Here is a 19,386-nt window from a genome sequence, read left to right as displayed (position 1 = left end):
TTCAATGAAACATATACAGTCTCATATCTTGTATTCTTATAACTTGGATGAAAATTCAAGTGAAATAGAGAATAAATTAAACATTTAGTTTCGTGGTCTCAAGTTTCTTAAACTATTGGCAGTATTATAAAGTGATTGATAGAATTTGACTTGTATTCAAGACTGAACAAATACAGCATTGACCATTATTCAGCGATTAATGAATATGGATATTTCAATCTTATCAGAGATGAATAACGATCTAAATGAACCATTAATAACATCAAAATATGAAACATGGTAGCTTAGATTCGAATTAATAGGAGAGAATCTATTCTATTATGATTCCAGATAAACTTAAAAGGTTTGAATAATTTTTTTCTGGTTAGCGTTTTTTTAGCGAGTTAGTTTTCTACGGGATAGGGTCGCTAACCCCATGCCCAACCCTCCTCCTTTATCCGGGCATGGGACCGGCAGTAGCCCCGAAGGGACTTCAGGCGGATTTATTTCGGATAGAGTTTGCTAATAAATACCTAACTATTATTAACCCTAAATCAATCAGGTTTATGTATCAAATAATTCCAACCAGATAACATTCAACTTTATCTAACGAGTCCGATGGTCATATTATATCATATGAATATATATATATATATATATATATATATATATATATATATATATATATATATATATATATATATATATATATATATCTGTATATAGTTTTACATGACTTACCACACCAGCTTTCCATGTTGTTATTAATCTTTGTCTAATTGTTTGTAAACTATTAGAATTTCCATTTGTATCAATATTAGAGTGATCACTTGAAATTAATTTGATATCACCATTGGTTAGTAATGGTAAAAATCCATTTCCGAATTGCTATTTATACATGATTTTGTAAAAAAAAAAAAGAGAAACAAAAGAATAAAGTATAGACGACAATTAAAGGATTCAAATTAGGTGTATATTATTGTAGAGCCGGTGATATTCCACTGAGCCCTAGCCAAATCATCCGGCAGTTGGGTCATTGATTATCGAACAAATCATCGATCCTCGTCAAGGTCAAGGACAACTAACGCCCATCAGTTAATCGTACGCCATGGACTGGCCCATGAGGCGGTGGTCTAACTTTCGCTTGTATCTACTGTAACTAATATATTTCTGTAATAACGTCCTCTATGTTGTACAATCTTCAAAGCATCTATAGTACCTTGATATGGCAATGGGGTAGTCCACGTAAGGTGCTGACCACGAGGTGTGACTTTGACGTTAGCTGGTTCGTCACGTCATTCCCGTTTAACTGGAGTAGGCTTCCGATCATTCGACATAGATAATCTACGTTGGTGATCTACATCATAATACATATTTCTAATTTAGTTTGATTATTGAATAAGCTGAAATGTTAGAGATAACATTGTAAGTGTGTGTATGTTTTGTCGATCAAGATAGATAATACACTTTAAAGCTTATCTCTACTAAATACAGGTTTATTTGCTCACTTATGTCTGTGTTTATGTATTTTGTCTACGCAAAATATATCGGATCCGTTGCCAAGACACTATTAACAACAACCTACTGTTGGAGAGAACAAACCAGAACCCAGTGGAGGAAGAAATCAGGAGGAAGTGCCGGAAGTGGATAGGACACATATTCAGGAAACTACCGAACTGCGTTACAAGACAAGCCTTCGCCTGGAATTCTCAAGGTCAAAACAGAAGAGGAAGATCAATGAACACATTACGCCGAGAATTGGAGACAGACATAAGAAAGAACCAAAATTGGATAGAGCTAAGAAGGTAGACCCAGGACAGAGTGGGTTGGAGAATACTGGTCGGTGGCCTATGCTCCATTGGGAGTAACAGGCGTAAGTAAGTTTATGTATTGGTATGTGATGTTTGATGATACGACCAAGTTTTTTAAACTAAGCTACATATAATTTTCTCAATTAAGCCAGTATTTACACAACAAAATAAGGATAGGTTACCGATGATGGGTTCCTCTATGTGTGTATACTAATTTAACTGCACTTGTGGAGCTAGTTACATAGACCGTACTCATAGGACTTTATTCTTGCGTGTTCGTCAACATGTACCAGCGTGGTTGGGAAAAGGAGTTGCTAAATCGACCAACAGTACTATTGTTTCTCATTTGGTAGATAGTGAACATCATATCAAAACAGATGAGGCTTTCTCTATTTTATATCAAGTTCCAAAAAATCAACTTCAAGGAGCTAGATTATGGCTATTATACATAGCCGAAGCCATCTGGGTCAACTCCAGAAAACCAAACTTATATGTTCAGAAAAGGTATATCCAGCCTCTATGTTTACCTTGGCCTATGACTGGATCACCAAATACCTCTGACCCCCATCCCGTTTTCTTTTTTTGATTACATTTATCTTAGTCTTCACATTCATCTACCCCAAATCCACATGATACCTTTTTTTTATATCATAATTACCCTGATAACACCCCTCTTATTACATATTATATTCAGACAACGATATTATTAATACGATTATTATTATCATTATTACATCAATTAACAAGATGAAATTCTCCTACTATGCATTTTATTCACACGATTTCGTTACATTACTATTATACTAATTGAGACCTGATACGTTACTTTAAATCAGTTCTGACCTTTATTCGATGACCTTTTTAACTTACAAATAGCACAATTTGGGGGGCATTTATGTCGTAACAGATGCAAATGTTCCTTACTTTTAACAGATAACATTGTCAAATTCATTAATGGATGTCTTATTTGGGCATATCATAAAAATTTATAACTGTGGAGCATAGAAAAGGCAGATACAACAGAAATCAATCATTCTAAATTATAGGTGATATTGACTTGACATTGTTTACAATAATGTAGATGCATTTACATATAATACTGTATATCATATCCATTTAAAAGAACGTAATGGATTTCATAACTAAGTAGCCTATTAGTAAACACGTTGATATTAGCAGTGATGAACAATGGATCTATATTTCATGATGAATATCATTATCAAGATCTAAGTCTATCTACCTGATTAGTATCAAATAGGATAAAATAAGCTTCATGGATTTCATTTCTATCAACTTATCACTTTAGACAATAACGAATATTTAGTATAGGAGTTCATATTACCAACAGACAAGTTAAAAATTTGGAAAATAAATGAAGTTTTGAATATAAGCAAAGATTGATAGTGGCTAGCCATGAAGTCCAAGACACCTATTTCGTCCTATTTGAGACTCTTCAGCTGGATATATCCGCATCTCAGAGTTGATACTCACCCTAAAAGCCGAACTCACTACCGTTCGCTTCAAACGTCATCGCATCATCTACTTAGCTATTGAGTCCTGACAGTCAATTGCTTGTGTAATAGGATAAAGTTTATATTCATTTGCTATTGTTTACTTGAATCTTCTCATCGATGCTTAGGACTGAGATTGACCATAAAATGAATTCCCATTCAAAATAAAATTATTATTATTATTACTACTACTACTACTACTACTACTACTACTACTACTACTACTACTACTACTACTACTACTACTACTACTACTACTACTACTACTACTACTACTACTACTACTACTACTACTCTCTACTGCTGCTGCTGCTGCTGCTGCTGCTGCTGCTGCTGCTGCTGCTGCTGCTGCTGCTGCTGCTGCTGCTGCTGCTGCTGCTGCTGCTGCTGCTGCTGCTGCTGCTGCTGCTGCTGCTGCTGCTGCTGCTGCTGCTGCTGCTGCTGCTGCTGCTGCTGCTGCTGCTGCTGCTGCTGCTGCTGCTGCTGCTGCTGCTGCTGCTGCTGCTGCTGCTGCTGCTGCTGCTGCTGCTGCTGCTGCTGCTGCTGCTGCTGCTGCTGCTGCTGCTGCTGCTGCTGCTGCTGCTGCTGCTGCTGCTGCTGCTGCTACTGCTGCTGCTGCCCTGCTGCTGCTGCTGCTACTCTACTGCTACTACTACTACTACTACTGCTGCTACTACTACTACTACTACTACTGCTACTACTACTACTACTACTACTACTACTACTACTACTACTACTACTACTACTACTACTACTACTACTACTACTACTACTACTACTACTACTACTACTACTACTACTACTACTACTACTACTTTAACTACCTCAAAAGTAAAGGGCAGTTTTGAAATAAATCTATGACCTTTTCAATTAGAAATGAAAGAAATTCTACATACAATAGTTGATGCATGGACTTATTTCATCACTTAACATTGAAAACCCCTTTAATACACATTAGAATGTTTAAACACTTAAGTGTACCATTCGATTGTATCAAAGTCACATAAATTGTCTAGACTTTTTTATTTTTTAGAGAAAACTGTACGTGATTTTGGTCAAAAATCTTATTGAAAAGATCTTAGTGATTCGTTTTTTTGTCTTAAGAAATAGACAAAAATTATTTCACACGATAAACGTGATTAACACTAACACTTGGATGACTCATAATTAACAGAACAATCCTGGTCTAGTTGGTTAAGCGCCTGGCGCGAGACTTATAGTTTCTGTGTTCGAATCTCGCGGAGGGGGGGCGGGATCGTGGATATGCAGTGCTGAGGAGTCCCATACTGGGACGAAATGGCCATCCAGTGCTTTCAGGTTTTCCATGGTGGTCTAACTTCAATTGACTCATGATTTCAACCAGTGAAATTAATTATACTGTATGTATGTAGATATGATTATCCTTTTTTTGCACTAACCTTCGGTTAACTATTCTACAATTCAACTATTAAAATTATTACAATCTCCACAAAATCCTCATTCTGATCATAATTATCATGTGTATATTTGGTGACTGGTTTCAAGATGGATTTCTTGAAGTTCTAATGAGAAGCCATGATCAGTGGAGTCCAATCTGTGTCAAGTGGAAACAGTTGTCTATTTCAGTCAATGAATGATAGGTTGTACAAGATCATGGGTTGATTGATGTTAGACATAAACACTGTCAGATGCCATCTCAGTGGTCTAAAATTTCAGCGTTTACATGCAAGATCGAAAGTCCTGAGTTCGAGTCCCTTATGCAGTATCATGGATGCACACTGTTGAATAGTCCCATAATAGGACGAAACGGTTGTCCAGTGATTCCAGCTTCTCAATGATGGTCTAGCTTAGATCGATGAATGAATTCAACTATTAAAATGACTAAAATCTCTACAAATCTCCGTTTTGATCATTCGAAAGTAAATTAAACTGAAATGACCAACTGTATTTTGTCTTTCTAAAAGATTTCTCAAAACCGCACACTTAAAATTTTAAGATTTTTCGAAATCAAATAGTTTGTATACTCAACTTTAATTATCAATGAAGTACAATTGTCCATTTGGATTTCGTTAAGTTTCAATGGGAATAAATGACCTATGAAATTTACTAAGTGATAAGTGAAACAATCATAATTCTATTAACATTAAATAATGATCATGTTATATCGTGAATTGATTAAAGCTGAAAATGCCAGTTATTGAATTTCACTTTAGTCAGTCAAACTGTATAATACTGTATGGTATATGGTACTGTTGTCGACAGATATAAGTAGTATGTACCACCAATCGAAAATGGAATACCAAGAGGTGGAAGGTTAATAAAAATTGAAGAGAAGACAATGAGAGTAGAGACTGATCAGTATGGAAATGAAGGAATAACAACAGTCTGAGACAATTGACGGATATTTTTTGGAAATAAAGTATTTACTGTATGGATCTAAGATTTTACCAAGATATCATAATAAATTTGGTTGTCTTCGCCTGTGTTCTCGTTAACTACAATACTAGATATAAGAGAATTAAATTTCTTGAATTATCTCATATATTGGACCAGTGACGCGAAACTCACAAGTAACGTTGTTGATTAACTTTCTAACTTACATCAGTTCGTAATAAAATTTTTCTTCCGTATATCATTAATGTCTTGACCGCTTTGATACTCAGTCAGTCAGTCAGTCAGTCAGTCAGTCAGTCAGTCAGTCAGTCAGTCAGTCAGTCAGTCAGTCAGTCAGTAACAACGTAGAACTTCGTACGTACGTACATCAGTTCGAGTTGCCACACCACCTTAGCACAGAGATGCAGTGGTCGATTCAAATACCGTAGTGGTAGAGGTAATAAGAGTATAAGCAGTAATCAGGAAAATTAGTGTTTGGAGATGTTATTTAAAGAGTACAATACAGTGAAATAATTTTGGAAAGAGAAAAAAAAAGAGACAAGGAGGAATAAGAAGATCAGAATTTGGGAGAACACAAAGAGTGTATGCACCTGAGCCATTGCAAACGATTTTGAGCCATGTCATTCAAGGTCTCTAACCATCGGTTGCTATCATCTCGCGGACCCCAACCAGGTAGTCTACACCTACCAACATGACTCAGTCCATTTGTCAGTGACTTCATGGACTTGTGCCATGTTTTGATCTGACCGCCCCTAGCTCCCTTCCAGCCCACTCCTACACCAGAAAACATCGCACGTTGTGGTAGTCGGTGGTTGGGCATACGTAACACATGTCCCAGCCATCTCGATGAAGTTTCACTACTCCATCAATTGGTTTGCCATCCTTATCTAGCATTCGTTTCCTAACAACTGCATTACTTAATCGGTTGTCCCAAGATATACGAGCAATGTTTCGAAGACACTTATGATCGAATACGAGTAACCCATGAATATCCTCTACTCTTACCAGCCGTGTTTCAATGCAATAAGGTAGGACGGAACGAACTGCTGCACAGTAAACACGTCCTTTGGTTGATAGACGGATATCTCGCCTACGCCATAAATGAAGCAAGTTGGTAAAGGCTAGTCGAGGTTTCTGTATCTGTGCTGAGATTTCGTCACACACCAAACCACAAGGGCTGATGAGACTTCCAAGATAAGTGAAGCGATCGACACGCTCAATTACTTCACTACTTGTAAGTATCAAGTTCTTTATATCCAAATATTCATAATGAATAAAGTTAAGGGTGACCACGATTGGACTGTTAAAATGCAAGCTGAATTCTAGACCATCCAGTGCTTCCAGGCTTTCCATAATGGTCTAGCTTCAATTGACTCATGAATTCAACTATTGAAATTACTAAAATCGTCATAAAACCCTCTTCTGAAAATAAACTTGAATCAGTAAAGTACTGTGCCAAATGTAATAGTATTCCAGTTATGCGAATAATTTATGTAAAATAGGATAGATTATCCTGGTGATTATATGAATGAACATAATTAATTTACAATTATTTACCATGAAGAGTTATATATGACTCATCTTATAGTGATATATGAATAGAGAAAAGCAATGTGTATGTATGCATGTGTGTGTGTGTATGAGGGAGAGAGTGCCATTGAAAGCTCCCCTTAGTACATTTATCTGTTCTTTTATGTAACTATAGTCACAAAACCGATCTTATCACATTATGACTTTGTATTTTGTTAACTCTGTAATTTTACCAATCAACAAACAAACAAAGAAAGAAACAGTTGAGATCAAACTATTTTCATAATTAGTCATATTTATATACACAATATGGATGATATACAATATACCACGTTTCTTTTCTTTATTTACCTTCAAAACTAAAATGTTGATCAAAATTAAAAGTTTCAATATTGATTATTGAACAAGTGTAGATTTAAACAAAATTCACTTGGCAACTGATTAACCCCTTTTTTTAATGATTATTTAAGCGTTGAATACTGGTTCAGTGGTCTAGTGGTTAAGTGTTCGCGTGCAAGACTAGTAGGTCCTGGGTTCGAATCTTATGAGGCGGGATCGTGGATGTGCACTGCTGTGGAGTCCCAAAATAAGACGAAACGACCATCCAGTGCTTCCAGGTTTTTCATGGTGATCTAGCTTCAATTGACTTATGATCTCAACTACTGAATTTACTAAAATTTCCACAAAACCCCTTCAAATATTTAATTCATAGATATCTGTTGTGAGATAGTAACTCACTGAAGACAATAGTGGACGGTTGTTCAGTTTCATTGATAAGTTGAAGTTAGATATTAACACCGTTGGATGCCGGCTCATTAGTCTAGTAGTTAAGCGCTCGCGCGCAAAGCCGATAGGTCCTCGGTTCAAGTCCTGCGGGGCAGGACCGTAGATGTGCACTGCTGAGAAGTTCCACATTAGGACGAAACGATCGTTCAGTACTTCCAGGTTCTCCATGGTGGTCTCACTTTTATTGACTCATGAATTTATCCATAAAAATCTGTTGAATGGTTAAGTATAAATTATGAAAGTCTATTTTATTTACATGATTACTTTATGTAATTTTGATACGATTAGAGATCACCATATCTAATTTATTCAAGATTGTCTGTTTTTCAACTATTATATCGTTAAATAAAGATGAATGGTGTTTAGCAGTGGAATCCAGAATGCGCGTTTTGTCCTGTTTGAGACATGTCAACTGGATGTACCTACATCACAGAGTTGGTATTCACTTCGGGAATACCATTGAACTTAGCACAATACTTTATTAATTCAAGTTTATTTATCTGGAACTTAAAACAACTATCTGTCAGTCAACACCAAAATCAGAATTTTCAATGCAAATGTGAAGACAGTTCTACTGTATGGGACGGAAACCTGGAGAACTACGAAAGCCATCATACAGAAGATACAGGTGTTTATTAACAGTTGTCTACACAAAATACTTCGGATCCGTTGACCAGACACTATTAGCAACAACCTACTGTTGGAGAGAACAAACCAAATCCCAGTGGAGGAAGAAATCAGGAAGAAGTGATGGAAGTGGATAGGACACACATTGAGGAAAGCGCCGAACTTCGTCACAAGACAAGTCCTCACATGGAATCCTGAAGGCCAGAGGAGAGGCGGCAGACCAAAGAACATAATACATCGAGAATTGGAGACAGACAGACAGAAATGAGAAGAATGAACAAGAATTGTATCGAACTAGAAAGGGAGGCCGAGAATAGAGTGTTTTGCAGTATGTTGGTCGGTAGCTTATGCTCTATCGGGAGTAACAGGCGTAAGTAAGTAATGTGGAGATTGTTGAACATGAGGTTTTCTCTCTGGGACCGATTTTGGTTAGACAACCATTTAAAACAACAGGAAGCTATAGATTTCTGTTTGATTCAAGTATGAATGTAGTCAGAAGTTTTCATTGATGACTCCACGATAGATCATACCTAAGATCCTACTTTTTAATAGTTGTCCAATCAAATTCAATTTGTGATATGAAACTTTATTTTCACTTATTAATTCATTATTCAATTCAAGATTGAACAGAATCTCAGCATTCACTTATGTAATTCTGTGTTCTGAAGTCAATAATCATGGGTGAGATGAATTCTCAAACTTAATTATTAGACATTATAGATCTATTATTTACACAATGATAAACTGGTCAGTTGTAAAACAACCTACAAATTATATGAGGACAGTAATATCGATTCAATATTATATAATCGATTATATCTAAATTAGTCAAAAATGATTGAGATGGATGGAATTCTATTACGTAACAACATTTGATGTATAGAATACTAAGAAATGATTTTGGACTTAATATATTCTCTCTTTTTCTTCCTACGAGATCAGGACATCTCAAAGGATATAACAGGCGAGTAGAAAAGCCAAGAACGAGCAGGTATGCAGGTTTTCACACTGGATCATCATTCTTTGGAACCTGTTACGGTAAGCAGTAGTGTCGGCACCTCAGATTGACTCATTCAAGAGAAGACTAGACACTCACAGAAGTATTATTTATTTAAACACATAAACATTGGTATAAGGAGGCACTAAATTGATATGCGCCACATAAATCATTTGATATGTGTGAGGGCTGGGATACTGTCCAGGTGCCCAAACCGAACCACGTGGTTTGCTTAGGGGCCACACCCAGAACCTTTGACCTAAAGGTCTGATCCATAAGGCAGTGGAGCAACGTCAGGAGATGCAGTCCCATGGTAGACGGTGACCAACAATTGGTTCATACGCCATTTGTTCCTTAAGGATCTTGGAGCCCATTTGCACCATTGGTTCGGAATGAGGCTTTTCCAGCTCCCCTAGGTGGACTCTCCATGTCCACTAACCTGGTTATAGCACCGCATATTCGCCTTTCTTCCTCTCAATTTCGTAAACAACACCCGTGGCGCGAGAAGGTAATGAGTAGGACTTCCTGGCAGAGGCTATATACGCGTGGCCATGTGACAGCATTTCGAGAAGGAGAGCTGACTCTCCCCACTCTCGGCTGTACCAGGACATTATTCTTAGAAAAGGAATAACATATGCTGTAGATCTTCTGTCCTTACTACACAAATCTGAATCTGAAGACCATCATCCTAAACAATTACAAAAATACCTGTCAAAAGTTGAATCCTCAACTTCGTTTATCTTCAATTCATTTTTCAAATTAAACATTACGTTAACAATAAGAAATAATCAAAATGTATTAACTTATATGGATCTGAAAAGAAAGAGAACAAAATACAACGACTTTACCATATTCCACAAATACTGTCATTCTTTTTTAATTAACGATGGAGATTTGTTTGAACAATATTTAATTATCAGTAGGTTGTTCATCAAAAATGGAGAACTATTAGAGACCAGTCAGTATTGGATAACTATTTGGTACTAGTATATGACTGTGAAGAAGTGTAGATCTATGACTATTCCACTGATTAAATCTATGAATTTAGAGGATTTGGGACGAGTACCTAATCATTAGACTATTGAGCTGATAACCAATGGCAACCACTTTCAAATTGAATTAATTTACTATTCAATATCAGAAGGGATTTTTTTGGATATTATAGTAATTTCAATAGTTGAGATCATGAGTCAGTTGAAGCTAGATCATCATGAAAAACCTGGAAGCACTGGACTGTAGTTTCATCCTATTGCGGGACTCCTCAGCAATGTGCATACATAATCCCGCCTCGTGAGATTCGAACCCAGGACGTATAGGTCTCACACACGAACGCTTAACCTCTAGACCACTGTAATTGGTAATAAACATTTCACTCCCCACATGTTTACACTCCACAAGTCACAAATTCCTGTTAAAAATCTAGGAACTTATCTTGAAGTAATTTATTAAACTTCATCTATAGTAAATAACAATTGAAGATTGAAAGAAATCTTCAGTAAACATCTTAATCAACTTACTTGATTATGTGTTATCTCCGATAATAATGAATTTGATGTACAACATACAGTAATATGAATAGGTGGAATTTGTCGTCTTATTTTAGAAATTCTTTCAATTATATTCATTTCATTGATAGAAGAGAAAATTACTGGACAATTTGTTGATGTAACAAGAACAATACATTTTTCAATGGATCTTAATTTCAACTAGATATAATAAGAAAAGTAAATTGAATTTTACATTTATAGAAATTTCTAATGAAAATTCTCATCACAAAGTGATGAATTGAACTAATAAAGATCAGATCATACTCTATACAACTATTTCATCTCGCAGGGGCGAGGTCGTGGATGCGCACTGTTGAGGAGTCCCACAATAGGACGAAACGGCCGTCCAGTGCTTCCAGGTTTTCCATGGTGGTCTGACATTAATCGGTTCATGATCTCAACCATAAAAAGATTCCTTATTACTTTAAAAATATGATCTTGCACAACCTTTCACCCATTGTCAGAGGTAGATAACTGTCTCACACCTTGCACGGATTGAACTTCACAAGTGAAAATACTACAATCTCCAAAAATCCCTATACTGATAGTGTAAAAATACACACTCGACCTCATATGAAATCAAATTCTGAGGTTAAAGTTCTAGTGCCGAACACAACACTGTTGAATCACCATTTCAGGATTTCAACTATCTCTACTTTAGATGACATGGCTCAGGATTGATCACAATGGCTTAGATGTATTACTTACGCCTGTTACTCCTCGTGAAAGAACACAGGGCGCTCACCAGCATTCGCCATCCAACCCTGTCCTGGGCAAACCTTTCTAGCTCCTTCCAGTTCTCATTCATCCTTTTCATATCTGATTCTATTTTCCAACGTAATGTGTTCTTTGGCCTTCCTCTTTTCCGTTCTCCTTCAGCATCCCAAGTTAGGGCTTGCCTCGTGATACAGTTTGGTGATGTTCTATCCATTTCTATCGTCTTTTCCTAATTTCCTCTTCAGCTGGAAGCTGGTTTGTTCTCTCCCACAGAAGGCTGTTGCTGATGATATCCGGCCAATGGATGTTGAGTATCCTGCGTAGACAGCTATTTATAAATACTTGTACCTTCTTGATGGTGGTTGTTGTAGTTCTCCAAGTTTCAGCTCCGTACAGTAGAACTGCCTTGACATTCGTATTGAAGATTCTTACTTTGGTATTGGTTGAAAGTTGTTTTGAGTTCCATATGTTCTTCAATTGTAAGAATGCGGCCCTTGCTTGTTGATCGATGATACTTCCTAGGTATGTGAATCATTCCACATCCTCCAGAGTTTCTCCATCGAGAGTGATTAAATTGCTGTTCTCCGTGTTGTATTTGAGGACCTTGGTTTTCCCTTTGTGTATGCTCAGGCCTACTGATGCAGTGACTGCTGCTAAACTAGTTGTCTTTATCTGCATTTGTTCATGTGTATGAGATAGGATGGCTTGGTCCTCTGAGAATCCCAAATCGTCTAATTGGTTCTGAGCTGTCTATTGTATCCCGTGCTTTCCTTCAGATGTCGACGTTCTCATAGTCCAGTTGACCACCAGAAGAAAGAGGAAGGGAGAGGGTAGACAGCCTTGTCTGATTCCTGTCCTTACTTGGAATGCGTCTGTCAGCTGTCCTCCATGCACGACCTTGCACTGTAGTTCGTCGTATGAGTTCCGGATAATATTGACAATCTTCTCAGGAACTCCGTAGTGTCGAAGAAGTTTCCATAACGTCCTCCTATCCACACTGTCAAATGCCTTTCCATAATCAATGAAGTTGATGTATAGTGACGAGTTCCACTCCACTGATTGTTCGACGATGACCCGTAGTGTCGCAATTTGGCTTGTGCACGACCGATCCCTACGAAATACAGCTTGTTGATCTCGAAGTTGGGCGTCTACTGCATCTTTCATCTGGTTCAGCAACACTCTGTTAAAGACTTTTCCTGGTACTGACAGTAGTGTGATGCCTCTGTAGTTTTCACATTTGCTCAGATCTCCTTTCTTTGGAATTTTGATGAGGTGTCCTTCTTTCCAGTCCATCGGCACTTGTTCCTCCTCCCAAATCTTTTTGAATAGAAGATAAAGCATGTTTGTAGTTACTTCGATATCTGACTTCATTGCTTCAGCTGGTATGTTGTCGGGTCCTGCTGCTTTCTCGCTCTTGATTTGTCTGATGGCCATTCTGATTCCTTCCATCGTTGGTGGATTGACATCTATAGGAAGATTTGTGTGTGCTACTTCGATGTCCGGTGGATTCACTGGAGCCGGCCTATTCAGGAGTTCCTCGAAGTACTCTACCCATCTGTTCCGCTGTTCTTGAATTTCAGTGATTGGCCTGAAATATTTGTCTTTGACCGGTCTCTGGTTTACTGTATTTCCCTGCTAGTTTCTTCGTTGTATTGTGAAGCCGTTTCATATTTCCTTCTCTAGCGGCTTTTTCTGCCGTCGTTGCTAGTTCTTCCACGTATTTCTTCTTGTCGGCTCTAATGCTCTTCTTCACTTGCTTGTTTGCTTCTATGTATTCAGCTTGTGCTTGGACTCTCTCTGCTCGTGTTAGGCTGTTATTAATTGCTGTCTTCTTGTTTTTCCTTTCTTTGATCTTGTCCGGTGTTTCTATAGAGATCCATTCCTTATGATGGTGTTTCTTTAGACCCAGAACCTCTTGACACTTTGAAGTCAATGCTTCTTTGATACTTTTCCAGTTGTCCTCCATGGTAGTTTCTTCTTCTTTCAGTAGATCTTGTAAGGCTTGGAACCTATTGTTGAGAGTTGTCTTGAATTTATTGAGTTTGTCAGTATCTCGAAGGAAGGCTGTATTGAACCTTTGTAGTGTTGTTTGTCCGGTTGTCCAGTTCTTCTTTAGCTTCAGTTTTAAATTGGCTACAACTAGATGGTGATCTGAAGCTACGTCAGCTCCTCTCCTGGTTCTCACATCTTCCATTGTCCTTCGGAATTTCTTATTGATGCAGATATGATCTATCTGGTTCTCTGTAATGTGGTCCGGTGAGATCCATGTAGCTTTGTGTATACGTTTGCGTGAAATATTGTGCCTCCTACGACCAATTTGTTGAATGCACAAAGATTTGCAAATCTTTCTCCATTTTCGTTTCTCTGTCCCAGTCCATGTCGTCCCATAACATCTTCATATCCGGTGTTGTCTACTCCGACTTTGGCATTTAGATCTCCCATCAGAATAGTGAGGTCATTTCTTGGGCACTTGTCTATGATTGGTTGCAGCCGCTCCTAGAATTGATCTTTAATGTCGTCGTTGCTATCATTGGTGGGTGCATAACATTGGATAATATTGATTGCGATCCCCTCCTTCTTTGTTTTGAATGGTGCTTTGATGGTTCTGGATCCGTGAGATTCCCATCCTACAAGTGCATTTCGTGCTACTTTGGACAGCATTAGAGCAACTCCTTGAGTGTGTGGAACATTTTCCTCTTCATGACCGGAGTATAGCAGCATCTCTTTCATATTTAGCCTTTGTTGTCCACCTTAGGTCCAGTGGGTTTCGTTGATTCCCAGTACTGCCGAGTTGTATCTCCTCATTTCTGTTGCTATTCGACTGGTCTTCTCGGTCTCCCACATTGTTCGGACGTTCCATGTACCGATAAAATGTTTGCTCTGGTTGTTAGAAGGGGCATCGGCCTCGTGGCTTCCGAAGGAACTCGGCTTTCACCATGAAGCGTCATAGTTCTTCTAAATGAAGACCTTCTAAATTTCAGGGCAGAGTTTAAATGGTTTGAATAATTTTTTCTGGTAAGCGTTTATTTAGCGAGTTGGTTTTCTACGGGATGGGGACGCTAACCCCATGCCCAACCCTCCTCCTTTACCCGGTCTTGGGACCGGCAGTAACTTTGGAAGAGCTACAGGCGGAGTTGGCTTAGATGTATACACTCTATGAAATTAGAATAGCTAGATCACATTAGTTAACTTGAGATCTTAATCCATATTTCATCATCTGATATCTATGACCTACTCCACAAAACAATTTTTATTAAGAACATGCAGAAAACTCTACCTTCTTATGTATGTAGTTTAAAGTTTTTCAGACATATCCTACTTGCTATAAATGCATTTATACATACAATATTAAGAATTTATTTGTGTAATCATCTAATTACGAAGAAAAGAGAGTAGCTAAGACTTTAATTATAATGCTTAATCCTACTGCACTCAATAGAAAACAAGGCCTTACCATACATCCGACTTGGACTATCTATCCAAGCTACCATATCTAATATTATTCACATTTCACACTATTATCTTACATACAAATTAAACTCTCTCCTTTCTCACTACAAAGGTCACATTTTATCATCCCTGACCTTGCACATATACACAGTCAAGCACCCACCCACCTACATACATGTCGTTTATAAATCATCTTGACCGAAATGACATAACATTGACTGGGTGACACGGGAGCGAATCCGTCAGGGAGCACCAGTTCCCTAAAGATTACAGGTACATGTTGCTGATGAGTGCCAAGTAGCACGAAACCTAAGTACAGGGTTTCCTGTCGACTACCTCCAACCACCATCTAACATAACACTAACTTGCTTAGATCTGTTTTCATCATTGATCGCACATAATATTTTTGTGTTGTTCTGTTGTACTATTTAAACTTGGACTCATTTTGATTTGATCAGTTATTTACCCTGAAGAAGTGACTTACACTAAGTTACGAAACATCAGAAAATTTAAGTTTTCTACTTGTTAGGATATGTACAAATATATTACTTTTATTTTACTTACATCATTTTGTTTATTCAAATAATCACTTGGACAATTGTAATTTAACTTTCTTAGATCACATTTGATAACAGCAATTGAACCAGTTTGTTTACATTTATCCAAAGCTTTTAATAAATTTGTAATGTATGATGAATTTTTAGAAGGTTTATCCATTTCCATTGGATCAACAATAAACTGTTGATTAGTAGTTTGTTGATTCACATTTCATTTTTTCCAAGTGTTTCCATGTAAAACAGATCATTTAAGCATAAAAAGAAAAATAAGAAATAGACTATTGTGAAAACACTTACAGATCGAGATCATGAATCGCTTGATGTTAGACCACCACTGGAAATCTGGAAGTACTGGACGGCCGTTTCGTCTCATTGTAGGACTCCTCAGCAGTGCACATCCACGATCCCGCACGCGGGATTCGAACCCAGGGCCCTCAGTCTCACGCGCGAATGCTTAACCCCTAGACCAATGAGTCGGTATCGATATGTGTTAGTGTCTAACCTCAACCAATCCGCGAAATTGCTCGACCATCTTCCATTGTACAGTTTCAGTCATAAAAACAATAATTTTATGTCTATTTTGTCCTAGTATAGAACTCATTATACTAACATGATAAATGGATGCTTAAGGTGGTTAACATTATCTGGAGAGTAAACGCTATATCGAATCATCATAGTCGTTGGTCATTACACCCATCTTATACTTGACAGACATATCTGTTGTTCATATGTCTTGGTATTCCAGATGATTAATCTAAAAGAACACTGAAGTTTATCACGATGATGATTTTATAACCAATTTTCTTTGGATATTATTTGACACTACAGATAGATGTATGAGGTTAAGCGTTCGCATGCGAGACTGATAGGTCCTAGGTTCGAATCTCACGGGGTGAGATAGTGGATGTGCACTGGTGAGGAGTTCCATACTAGGATGAAACAGCCGTCCAATGCTTCCAGGTTTTCATGTTGATTTAGCTTCAGTTGATTCATGAATTCAATTAATAAATTACTACAATCTCTATAAAACCCCTGTCAAATATATGATTGTCCATTTTTGAACGAAAACAACTGGATATTCATTCTTTTTTCCCAGGTTCTGATATCACATGGCAAAATATTGATAATCAAAGGGATCAAATAGCTCACTCATTCTAGTTGGCATATTTACCAACCTAATGTTTATTAAACCAATAGAACATTCAGATCTTATGAATAACTGGATATCTTTAGAAATGGTATTTGATAATCTAATAAATTCACATTATAAAACTCAACTAAGTCATAATATAATGTAACAATCATAAGTCATTCAATAATCATTTGGATTTAATAACTCGTAAGCCGATGGTATGCTAGGAATAAAACTAGAATAAAGTTTAGAATTCCTCATAAAATGTTACTCAATAGAAAGAAACAAATAATTCATTAATTGACTTGAACTCACTAGAAACGAATTAATCCCATGTTGTTTAGCTAATTGTTCTATTTCATTTAAATGATTCTCTTGAATTTCCATAAAACCAATACGAATGATAATATCACACCAAAATTTTGTTTCTTTGAAAGTATTTTTATATTTTATTAAAAGATCAACAGCTGATGAATCTTTTGGACATATGATAGTATCAACTAGGAAGATATTTTAATAAATACATACATACTACTTAAATATTAATTTAGTAGACAAAGACTAAAACAAAAATATTTAAGGCAAATAAAAGGGAAATCATAGTGATAGGTAGACTGATAAGTCCTGGGTTCTAATCTCGCGAGATGGGATCGTGGATGCTCATTACTAAGGATTCCCATACCAGGGAAAAAACGGCCGTGTAGTGCTTCCAGGATTTTCATGGTGATCTAGCTTCAGCTGATTCATGAATCCAACTATTAAAATTATTATAGTATCTACAATACCCCTCTCTGATTATAATCCTAATTACTGAATTATTGTCAATTATTTCAACATCAGATATCTATGATATCTATCAGTTGATTGAAGTTAGACATGAACACAATTGGATGTTGGCTCAGGAGTTTAGATGTTAAAAGTTCACGAGCGAGAGCGAGGGTCTCGGGTTCGAGTCCATCATGAGGGATTGTGGGTGCTCATTGCTGCGAAGTCGCACATTGAGATGAGGCGGCCATCCAGTACTTCTGGATTTTCAGTGGTGGTCTAGATTAGATCGACTCATGAATTCAACCATTTAAATTACTAATCTCTACAAACTGTTATTCACATATTTATGTGCTTATTGAGGATTTAGTTTATTTTTTTCTCAGCTCTAGATCATTTTATCGACTAACCGTACTGAATCCTTCAAGCCACCACATACTACGCAGAGCTGTCTCTGAATGTTAAGTGGAAACCCAATAGGGATCAAGTGTTAAAGAACCACTTGACAATATAATGACTTGAAAAGTGAACTGGCATTTCATAGTATTTCACTGCTTTTCACTACAGAAAGATAAATCCAGAGATTTTACGCTCTCTCCTTCTCTTTGATTTATATTAGTTAATAAACTTCGCTGATCCGAATTAACTGGACGTTTGCTGATTTGAGAGACATTATAATGTGGTACAGTCATTCTGATAACAAGAAATTACCCAGAAAATAGAAACTCTCAATTGTTAAACTTACCGATTGTTGTAGTCCCACCAAGTAGAGCCTCTTTTGTAAAATTTATATACGCTTCTGTATCAATCGGATGGATATCTTGTATTAAGTAAGTAGACATATCAATTCCAGCTGGCATAATTAACATTCCGGTAGCATCAAGTCTTGGCGTATCCGGTTGAACTTCAATGTTTGTGCCAGTTGACCTAATTTGTTATAAATTGGAGCAACACAAATCTAACTTATCCACTGATTAATCAAATGAAGGTTAGCAAATTTGAAGATGAGGTAAATGCTAGGTGGTTGAGGTCAACTAGCAAGTCAACCGCTGACAAAATCGTACACATCAATCTTCATGATGAGGAATAACCAGAATGAGATCCAGGTAATCTTATTTCTGTCGACTCTCAGCAACTATTCAACATAAGAACAAACTACACCTTGAGTTTTGATGATATGTCTCCGAAATGATCATAGGGGAGCACATGAGGTTTATTCTTTATCTTCCTCTAGATTTTGAGTTTATATATTCCCTTATGAATGCCTTCTTTCTATTCCTTCTCAGACCATATTTTTAATGTTGAACCTTGTTTGTTATCAGTATCCGTACAGTTATCATGATTTCATTGCCATTCATCTTATTAATTTTATATTATTGTGCTTACATTTTATGATGGAGACCGAGATAACATTTGCACAAGGCTCTACGTTAACTACGACTGTCTGATATTATGATATACCAATTTTCATGTTGCTAATTTAGCCAATAAAGTTTGGTCTAAACTAGGAACTAGACAGAATGAAATTGTTTATCACTCAGCTAATTGGGGGCAATCCATCTGACGTCTTAGTATTCTGACTGGTAGGTTTTAAACTTGAAAAT

The 19,386-nt window shown here is 37.0% G+C and overlaps 1 protein-coding gene across 1 annotated transcript in view; it reads right to left on the bottom strand.

Annotated features, from left to right (window-relative positions):
• MS3_00005903 (uncharacterized protein) overlaps positions 1-19,386 on the bottom strand; it is a 49,710-nt gene that overhangs the window by 7,562 nt on the left and 22,762 nt on the right. The window contains exons 3-7 of the mRNA XM_051213998.1: positions 18,528-18,709; positions 17,333-17,517; positions 15,893-16,066; positions 11,132-11,320; positions 721-867 (exon numbers count right to left, since the gene is read on the bottom strand). Of these exons, the coding sequence (XP_051070019.1) occupies positions 721-867; positions 11,132-11,320; positions 15,893-16,066; positions 17,333-17,517; positions 18,528-18,709 (877 nt within the window). The remainder of the gene's footprint in view (positions 1-720; positions 868-11,131; positions 11,321-15,892; positions 16,067-17,332; positions 17,518-18,527; positions 18,710-19,386) is intronic.

Source organism: Schistosoma haematobium, chromosome 3, assembly GCF_000699445.3.
Source record: "Schistosoma haematobium chromosome 3, whole genome shotgun sequence".
Lineage (NCBI taxonomy): Eukaryota > Metazoa > Platyhelminthes > Trematoda > Strigeidida > Schistosomatidae > Schistosoma > Schistosoma haematobium.
Note: the sequence above shows the minus strand (reverse complement) of the source record. Positions and strands in the feature narration are given on the sequence as shown.